We start from the raw sequence: 10,116 nt of genomic DNA on the forward strand, positions 1-10,116 counted from the left end.
AAAACAATTTCTAATAACAAATTGGAATGAGATGCCATCAAGTGAAAAGACACACTTCATTGCCCAAAACATGTCAATGCAGAATTGGGAAATGGGAGTTGAATATATGGGGTTTGTGCGTTTTTAGAAGTGCAAATTTGCAGAGGTCTCAAATTATGCAATTCCATACTAACACATGGATTCTTGCAAAATCTGGTTCTGTCAATTATGGGGTGACTGCATTTAAAAGATAGCACTGCATTTAAAAGATAAACATTTTAATTCCAAGAAGGTTACTAATTCAACTGTAATTATCAGGTTGGTGATCATTACTCCTAGTTCTCCTGCAAGTAGCAGGGGAGTTGACTTGTCCCTTGCAAAACAATGAAGCAGCATTGTAGGAGGCTATAAAGAAACTTGCAGCCATCACAGGAAGGGCTAAAGACTGGAAGTGAATGTGGGGCCGGTTGCTTTCCATCACGCTATGCAGTCCTGCCTCTGGCTAAGCTGTCTGAGTGCTCCATAGAGACAAGCTGCGCTGCTCAGGGATCCCCAAAAGACAATGACAGGCCGGGTTAAGTGTCGTCTGAAGGGCCACTGTGCCAACAGTGCAGTGCTGCTGCTGCTCTTTGAATTCCTGCTGCAGCTGCAGACCATGTACTATGCCCGAGTCACCAGCTGTATGGTTAGCAACCCTCTTGCCATAAATCACCAGTATTATCAGTCTGGAGACCTCATCATTGCTGGCATCCTCTCTCAGTTCTATATGTTTTTCAGCCCCATCACCTTCAGATCGAACCCCTCTCTGAGAATCCCTGAAGACCTCATGTAAGTGTAAGGAATACATGATTCTCCAAAGGGGTGGCTTGGTGAGTCTGTTGCAGCCAAAACCAATAAGAAGATTGCGGCACCCTATGGACTAACACCTATATTATGGGAACATTGTTTGCAAAAGAGAAGCTATGTGTTCTGCTGTAAACTATGTTTCAGTAATGCTTTCGCTCTAAGTGAACTATAATTATTAACACATTCAGTTCTAGACCATTGGTTGCCTAACCATGTTCTACAGAGCCTGATCACTTTAGATCATTTCCCCATGCAGGCTGATACATTAGGCTTTTATATCAGTACTCATATTTTGAACTGTACTATTTTATTTCAATGTATTTTATCATGTTGTAAGCTGCCCCGAGGTTTCGGCAAGGGGCGGCATAGAAATGTTATAATAATAATAATAATAACTGGGAGACCTACTTCAGAGGCTTGTTCCCTAAAGCTGACTGAAATCATACTCAAATCAGGATTCGACATTAAAATCTCACTCTCCTTCACTGTTTGTGGGAATAGATTTGTACCCAGATTCAAAACTGCCTCTGGGAAGGGTTGTGTCCAAACGCTTGCATATTTCCCCCAACAGGGTGCAAATAGTTACCATGAATTTCAGGTTTCACTAGTTCAGCTAACTTCAGACTAAATCTTTCCTGCATCAATGTGTAATTAGGATAACATTGGTTTCATCAGCCCAGAATGACCACAGAAATGTTTTTTTCCCAGTGGCTTTCATTTACATTTGTTTGTTTGTTTCTTCTACTCCTGCTACCCAGCACAGACTTACATGATCTGTAGAGCTCTGCATTTCCCAACCCACAAATATCTATATTATTTGGAGTAACAAAAGAGCCAGACTCCTATTTTATTGCACTTTATGGTACTGTACTGCATTGTATATTTTCTGTTCTGTTTTGTTTTAGTAAAATCAAAAAGCTAGGGGTCTGAAATTCAGCCTGACAGACTGCCATGTATTTGAAAATGCCACAAAGGACTAGATTACCTGTCTATATACATGTACATTACACAACAAGCAAGAGCCCTGAGTGTGACAGGAACACCAGGAGTCTGCATGGAATGAAGTAGACAGCCTTCTCTTCATACTAAATAATGTCCACTGAAATACCAAAAAGTGTCCAATTATATTTAACAAACCTGTTCCTATCTGCTCAGTAACAATACCCCTGTGAGTGTATCCTTATAAATTTGAAAGAGCATAAAAAGGAAAATGCATCAAACAATCAAGCATATTTTGAAGATGCCTCCAGGTAATGGGGGTGACAGAAGCATCAACAATCCAGGGATATTATTCTAAGAACCTTTCATTACAATTTCCCTATCCAGGACCTTGAAATCATTGTAAAAACTTGTTGAACAGAAATGTGAAAAAGCCCCAGTCCTGTCCTGAGGCTCTCTGAGGCAGCATCTCATTTCTATGGCAGGTTTGTGACTCATGGCTACCAACACCTCCTAGCCCTGGTGTTTGCTGTAAAGGAGAGCAATGAAAACCTCCAGACCCTCTCAAACCTCACACTGGGCTTCCACATCTACAACAGTAATTTTCTGGCAACCTGGACCTTTCGTGCCGCAATGGACCTTCTTTCCACGTGGGGCAGATTTCTGCCAAACTACAAATGTGATTCCCAGGATAACGTGGTAGCTGTCATTGGGGGACCCACCTCAGATGTGTGCTTCTTCACTGCCACCATGCTGGATATCTACAAGATGCCACAGGTAGGGTATGTAGATGGAGGGTAGGGTGATAATACAATAGTAATATTTTCTGTAGCTTTTTCATGAGGTCCTGTGCTTTGGAGGTAGAGAGCATTCCACTACATTTCTTCCATTTTCCTGAGACAGAAAAAAAAATTTCTTAGCTCCACAAGCAGTTCTGTCTTCAGAATAGTTTTCTTTTCCCTTTGTATGTGTAGCTTGGGTTTGGCTCTGTTCCAGTAAGGACTGATGAAAGCCAAGGAGCTTTGTTCCAGGGGATGTTCCCGGCTGGGGACCACCAGTATCTGGGCATTCTTCAATTGCTGCTGGCTTTCAGATGGACATGGATTGGTGTGATTATTGTACAGGATCAGAATGGACAGAGGTTTGTGCAGAAGGTACTCCCCAAATTCTCCCAGAGAGGCATCTGCTTTGACTTCATAGCAACCTTGCCAAAACTCTATTTTACCAAGGACATTGTTGACATGGTGGCAGAGTGGATTGAAACATATAAGGACATTATGAGTAGCACTGCCAATGTTGTAGTTATCAATGGGGAAAGTCACACCATGATATATTTGAGAATGTTTCCCCAATTTTCAGAAGTTGAGAACACACAAATTAAGTCCAAAGGGAAAGTATGGATCATGACAGCACAAATGGAGTCTAGTTCCATTCCTTTTCAAAGATTCTGGGACATAGACATCCTGCATGGTGCTCTGTCCATTGCCATCCACTCAAAAGAAGTGCCTGGATTCCAGCATTTCCTTCAGATGAGGAATCCCACCTCAGACAAAGAAGATGGCTTTATCAGGGAGTTCTGGCAACAGGCATTTAGCTGCATGTTCCTAAAGGAGATGATTAAAAAGCCGGATGATGAAATCTGCAGTGGGAAGGAGAAGCTAGAGAGCCTCCCTGGGTCTGTATTTGAACTGGCTATGACCAGCCACAGCTACAGTGTCTACAATGCTGTCCATGCTGTGGCACATTCTTTGCGATCCTTGCATTCGCTGACATCCAAACGCAGGGCAAGGGTACATGGAACAAGATGGGAGCATCCAGCGCATCAGACCTGGCAGGTAAGGTGCGGTGCGCACAAAGGCCGGAAAGCTCTTCCAAGTCCTTTCTCAGTGTGCCGAGCTTGGTAATCAATTCATTTTGCAATTGCTATATAGTAGCCTTGTTATACTTCCACTGCTGAGAAAAGCTTCTGATGGCGCAGCTACAGCTATTGACTAGATATCACAGAGACCATTCTGAACCCACTTTACATTCCTGGAGAATTCTGGGAAAACTGGGGTGAGGGATCACTGCATGGGCTTCTAATCAGCACCAGCAGTGAACCCCACCTTACCTTGCTACTCTCACACCACATCGGCCTAGGGTCTTATGATTTTTGTTTTGAGGGCCTATGTTCTCATGCAAAGTGGGAAGCACTTACCCATTCAGGCCTGATGCTGCTTCTCGTGATCTTGCATACATAGATATAATGGATTTGATTTATTTTTACATGCTTCATTGTTAATATTCCTTGTCACAGTTGAGTGGCATGTATCAGCTTGTGGTGCTTCTGGCATGTTTCCATGCTGAAGTGCATAAAGCTGCTTTAATCCCTTAAATTTCCCTTTAAGATTGCATTTTGCAAAGGAGGAATTACAGCTGCACTGCAATAAATAAGCAATCAATACAATACAAAAAGGAAAAAGAAACAAAAGAGAGAAAACCTAAGGCGTTTGGGGTTGTGGAACCTCAAGAATAGCCTACACGAGGGTTTCAATGGGTTGCTAAACTGAGTGCATCGAAGCTCATCACCTTTACATATACTTGCAGCACTTTCCAAATCTACATCACTGCCCTTTCTACCATTATTCTTCATGACAGCTTCACCAATATCTGCAAAGTGCAACATTTAACAATGGTGCTGGTGAGGATGTTTCCTTGGACCGAAATGGCCATCTGCTGGCTGGATTTGATATTCTTAACTGGATCACTTTCCCAAACCTGTCATTTCTTAGACTCAGAGTTGGAAAAATTGACCCAAATGCTCCTGAAGATAAGATGCTCAGCATTACTGTGGATGCCATGGTCTGGCCCAGAACCTTTAATGGGGTACGGTCAGTACAGAGTTCAAGGTTCATCTCATCTGCTGCTGCTCTTTCAAGAAGATGATTTTTCAGGTGCCACAGTAGAACTACTCCTGTGCACTGCCATTTAGTGAGGCCCATGATTGAGATATCCCTGAGTGTCTCCTGGCAAAAACCCATAACCCACTTTTACTGAATATTGCCCAGTAAGGCCGTGATTCTACACAAATTCCACTGAGCTCAGGGTCATTTCCTTTTTATTGATCATGTTCTTGAAACTCTAATTCTTTAAGTAAACAAAGGGCAGCATGTTTCATCATGTTGAAATACATCTTTTTGGAAATACTGTTGGGAAGGATCCCAAGGAGACAGACGCCAGGCATGTATTATGGGTTGTACGTGGAAATGGTTGCTTCTCTCTTATTGCATTGTATTTTTTCATGTTCTCACAATCTTCCAATATCAGCCACTGCCTATTCAGACCGTGCATACCACCTCTTCTGAAAACATGACACGATCTCAATATGGCATGCATAGCTAATGGAAACCTTCCTCTGCACATGCTAATTAGGAGAATTGGGTCTTACTATTATGGACCCAGTACTTATCTGTAGAATAAGCACTGGGATATAAATTCCAGAAATCTATTTTATAAATGTTAAAGCATTGAACATTCTCATTTGCAAACAGGTTCAGCCAGTCTCTCTTTGTAGCCAAGCCTGCCAGTTGGGTTACAGAAAGAGAAAGAAGGAAGGGGAGCCATTTTGTTGCTACGACTGCTTTCCATGTCCCCAAGGGAAGATTTCAAGCCAGATGGGTAGGAAGTGTCGCATACTTCACAAGCATGCTTTTTCATATGATTTCTCTCTTTGGCATGCTTCTTTAAAGATACCTTTTTATTTCCTGTATGAGAAGAAACTGTTGATAGTCAAGTGGTCCTTGCTGATTATGTAGAAATCATCTATATTCATATGAACAAGAGTGACTGAATGAACAGAGAAGCTTTCCGTACGTCCAGACAAGATGAATTTGGAGTTTATGGAAACTACCTTTTTGTTATCTCTGTGGGAGAAGCTGAGTTTAAGAATGTAGAGAAAAGCCATGCTGGGTCAAACCTAATGTCCACCTACTCCAGCACTGCGTACACACCGGATCCCACACTAGATCCAACTAACCACAGGAGCCGTCAAGCAGGATGGGTGGAAGACGTCCTCCTGCCCAAGCTGCTCAGTGACTGGTGTATGCAGGCATACCACCTCTGGTAATGAAGGTATCCCAAAGCCAGCAAGGTTCGTTAAGTGCAAAGAGAATAGCCTGGGAATGGTGGCAACTTGATTTGAACTTCCTGTCCATATTGAGGGTGTTATCGATAAGCATAAAGCACTGTTTGGTGAATATCAGCATACACATGAACACATGTATACTTTCCTCTTTTTTCAGACATGAATGAGTGTTTTCAGTGTCCAGAAGATCAATATCCAAATGAGAATCAGGACTTCTGCATTCTCAGAAAAATAACCTTCTTGTCTTATGAAGAACCACTGGGAATCAGCTTGGCTTTCATTGCTCTGTCCTTTTCTGCGATCACAGCTTTGGTGCTTGGGGTCTTCATCAGACACAGGGACACTCCCATAGTCAAGGCCAACAACAGGAACCTCACCTTTACTCTCCTGGTCTCCCTCCTGTTCTCCTTCCTTTCTACTTTGCTCTTCATTGGCCAACCTCACAAGCTGACCTGTCTCTTTCGACAAACTGCTTTTGGCATCATCTTCTCAGTGGCTCTTGGTTGTGTGTTGGCCAAAACCATCACTGTGGTCCTTGCTTTCATGGCCACCAAGCCAGGATCCAGAATAAGAAGGTGGGTGGGGAAAAAGCTGAGTAATTCCATTGTTCTCTCCAGTTCCCTGATTCAAGCCTTGATTTGCACCATTTGGCTGGCTACCTCTCCTCCGTTTCCAGATTTTGACATGCATTTGATGACTGAAGAAATAATTCTGGAATGTAAGGAAAGTTCCACTCTCCTGTTCTATTGCGTGATGTCTTTTATGGGCTTTCTGGCCATGGTTAGCTTCACAGTGGCTTTCCTGGGCAGGAAATTACCTGATAGTTTCAATGAAGCCAAGTTTATCACACTCAGCATGCTGGTCTTCTGCAGCGTCTGGCTGACCTTTATTCCAACCTACCTGAGCACGAAAGGAAAGTCCATGGTGGCCGTGGAGATCTTCTCCATCTTGGCCTCTAGTGCTGGGTTGCTTGGGTGCATTTTCCCTCCCAAATGCTACATCATTATCATGCGGCCTGACTTGAATTTCAGGCACCACCTCATGAAAAAAACGAAATTAATGGCAGGCTAATAACTATACTACTATATGCAGATCATGCAGCTATTATTTCAAGGACTCCAATCAGGCTCACAAGAGCACTGGGGAAGCTGATGGAATATTGCAAGGAGGAAGATCCGAAATTAATTATCAAAAAAACAAAAACCATGACCTTTGCAAAAAGATGAAAAACTCAGTCATGGAAGATAAGTCAGCACAAGATTGAGCAGGTTTCCTAATTCAAATATTGAGATATAGTCCTATAAGCAAATGGATCCAGGAAGGCGCATAGTGAATATATGGCAATAAATGCCCAGAGAAGCACATCAGCCATAATACAATTCATGAGATCTAAAGGGGGCCATTAGATCCCCCTAGTCCTCCAACTATACCAAGCAAAAGTACTATCTCAACTACTGTATGGACCACAATTGGGGCCTTTCCCAAACACCCAAGTACTACAACTTGTTCAATCAAAATTTCTGAGGGAAATACTGGGTGTTCCTAGGGTTTTCTCCAATGCAAAGATGAGATTGGAGACTGGTCAGATCCAAAGTGAAGCTAGGATCTGGGGGTCCATTCTTGTGCACTGCCTCAGATTTGTATACTTTCCAGTTGGCCTTGCTCCACTAAATCTGCAAGACGTTTTCATATCCAACTGGATTAAATCAAGTACAAAATAGCTCTCTTGTGTCTTCTCCTGAGGACTTTAGTAAATATGGGCTTTGAACAGGCAGCAGAAACCATCAAGCAGAGCAGAGCAGACATTAAAAGACAAAGTGATCTCAATAAAGGCCTGAATTCTGTCTTAGGGAGGACTATGGACACATTGTAATAGCTGCACCCTATGTCAAACAATTAGAAATGCATGAACACAGAAGTGCTTTTACCTAGGCCCACCTTAATGGACTCCCCTCAGCAGTTTTGGAGGGATGGTATAAAGAGATCCCCTGCTCAGAGTGCCTTTGCCCCTGTGATATTGAACAGATAGAAACTACACAGCATGTCCTGTTGAAGTGCACATTCTACAGGGATATTTGCACTGCACTCATTTCCCTGCTGTGGAATGACTGCCTGGGCCATACGGAACAACAATATATCTATATATTGCTGTCAGACACTAACCCAACAATAACGTACAGTGTCACCAAATTCTTCACAGGTGCCATAGGTGTCTGAAGACAGATCCTGAGGGAGCATGGACTTACCTAGTTGGACAAGGACAAAGTCTGGGAATGTCACCAACTCAGGATGACAGATATTGTGTTGAAGTATTTATTAATCTGAGTGGGGTTTTAGGACAGACAACCTTTTATGTGTTTTCTTTTTAAAATCAATATATTTATTGAATGGAGCTGGTCTTTGACCACAATAAAGTTTGTCTGTCTGTCTGTCAATCTATCTATCACTACACTCCTCTCCCAAAGATAACCAACCTAGACACTACACTATACTCTGCAGCTTTCGCCCAAGCGCCCCTCCCCCCATCTTCAAAATAAGCTCCCCATTGACTGGTGCCAAATTTGTCATCTCTTCAGTGCCAGATTAAGATAGCCCACTTTGTGAGGTTTCAAAAGACTTCCTCAGCCACCCAGGGGCTTGAAGGGGATTATCAGGTGATCTGTCAATTCTTTTTTAAAATTATTATTCTTTGTTATTGCTGTTTTACTCTCTCTTTAGCTGTTTTATATTTTTATATATTTTTTTATTTCATGATTTTTATTGTACTTGGAGCATCAGGTTTTGTGGCTGTGTAACATGCCCAGAGAGTACTGGTTCTGTGGCAGAATTTAAGACATACATGAATAAACAACTGTTCTTTGTTCAGATTCTCTGAAGGCTTCCATTCCCCCCTCCCCTTTCTCATTTCTCAGTTCTGGAGATGGTTTGAGGGAAATCAGTCTGAAAGGATAATTCTGTATTATCTCACTTTACAGATTTGGTGGGAAAATTTTAAAAAATCTGCCTTTTGAAGTCTGATTTGGAAAATATTGGCAAAGTAGAAATGTTGGCTGTTCAATGTCAACTAACGTTTTCCTCAGTAAGTTTTTTTGTTTTGATAAATGTATTAAATGTTGTTCATTAGACAGAAACTACACAAGTTTATATTGCAGGTTTCTACATGAAGCATTTGACTTGCATTCCTCATTCCTTACTCAAGGTTATGTGTTCTTTACAAAAATGGTACCAAAAAGTCACCCATCCAACCATAGGCTATATTACCTGCTTGTTAATGACAGTATATGCACAGCTGGTTCTTCAGCACAAATGCCATTGCCCAGGGTTTGTAACAGGCCTTGACCCTAAGACTGAACTGGCTCTTTCCTTTATTGCAAAGGAACAGTAGGTGGCTTTTCTTATCCCATGGGAGAAGTGGATGTCTGGATTCCCAACATTCTGCCCTTGTGGTACTGCCTCAAGACCTGGGAGCTGGTCCATGTGGCACTTTCAATGCAACCAGTCTTAATGTTCATTAATCACACATGGCACAGCTACACATCTATCTGGATAAAGATAAACAGGCTTGTCTGCTAACCGCCAAATTATATTACTTCAATGAGCTCCATGCAGGATAACCTCTGAAGATGGTTCAGAAGCTGCTTGTTTGCAGCCCCCAGGTTAATAACAGGGAACAGACGTTTTGAGAGGAGAATGCTTGTATTTGCTGCAAAATGAATGAATGATGCACAAGTATTCTTTGCCACAGTCCTTTCCTTAATTCTCTTGTTAATGCTGTCCCAGTACAAAAGATAAGAGAAAACAAGAGAAATGTGAAAACTTGTTTTCTTCCATACTCTTACAAAGATCGCATCTGTAGTACTGCAAAGGTAATTATCTCCTCCACAATTATCACACTTCAGATTATGCATTCTGCTTCTTCTCTGTGTTCCAAGGGGGTTCTGGTTGCCACTAGCAAAACACAGAAGCAATATAGAAGGAAGGTACTGATAACCCTGTGCAAATCAGAGCAAGACGTACATAGAAAGAGAACTCCATCAATTGCATTAGTGATTAATTCCACTGCATGAACTCTGAATACATGGACTGAGCCAGGTTGGGCAGCTCAGGGTCACTGGAGTGACAATGAAGGAAACAGTGAACTGTGGGCTTGAAGGAAGACATCCATACAAGATGCTGGTCCTCGTGGTCTTGGTATTCATGCAACAACCTGAGATGGTGTGCCATGTTCA

General features: G+C 42.2%; 1 protein-coding gene across 1 annotated transcript; it reads left to right on the forward strand.

The window, feature by feature from the left end:
* Window positions 1-541: 541 nt before the first annotated feature.
* LOC123034997 (vomeronasal type-2 receptor 26-like) lies at window positions 542-6,958 on the forward strand. The gene is made up of 6 exons (XM_044452813.1): window positions 542-807; window positions 2,364-2,541; window positions 2,739-3,599; window positions 4,402-4,629; window positions 5,295-5,421; window positions 6,045-6,958. The coding sequence occupies exons 1-6, from the start codon at window positions 542-544 to the stop codon at window positions 6,956-6,958; spliced, it is 2,574 nt and encodes an 857-aa protein (XP_044308748.1).
* Window positions 6,959-10,116: the final 3,158 nt, after the last annotated feature.

Source organism: Varanus komodoensis, unplaced genomic scaffold (genome assembly GCF_004798865.1).
Source record: "Varanus komodoensis strain SLA01 unplaced genomic scaffold, ASM479886v1 scaffold747, whole genome shotgun sequence".
Lineage (NCBI taxonomy): Eukaryota > Metazoa > Chordata > Lepidosauria > Squamata > Varanidae > Varanus > Varanus komodoensis.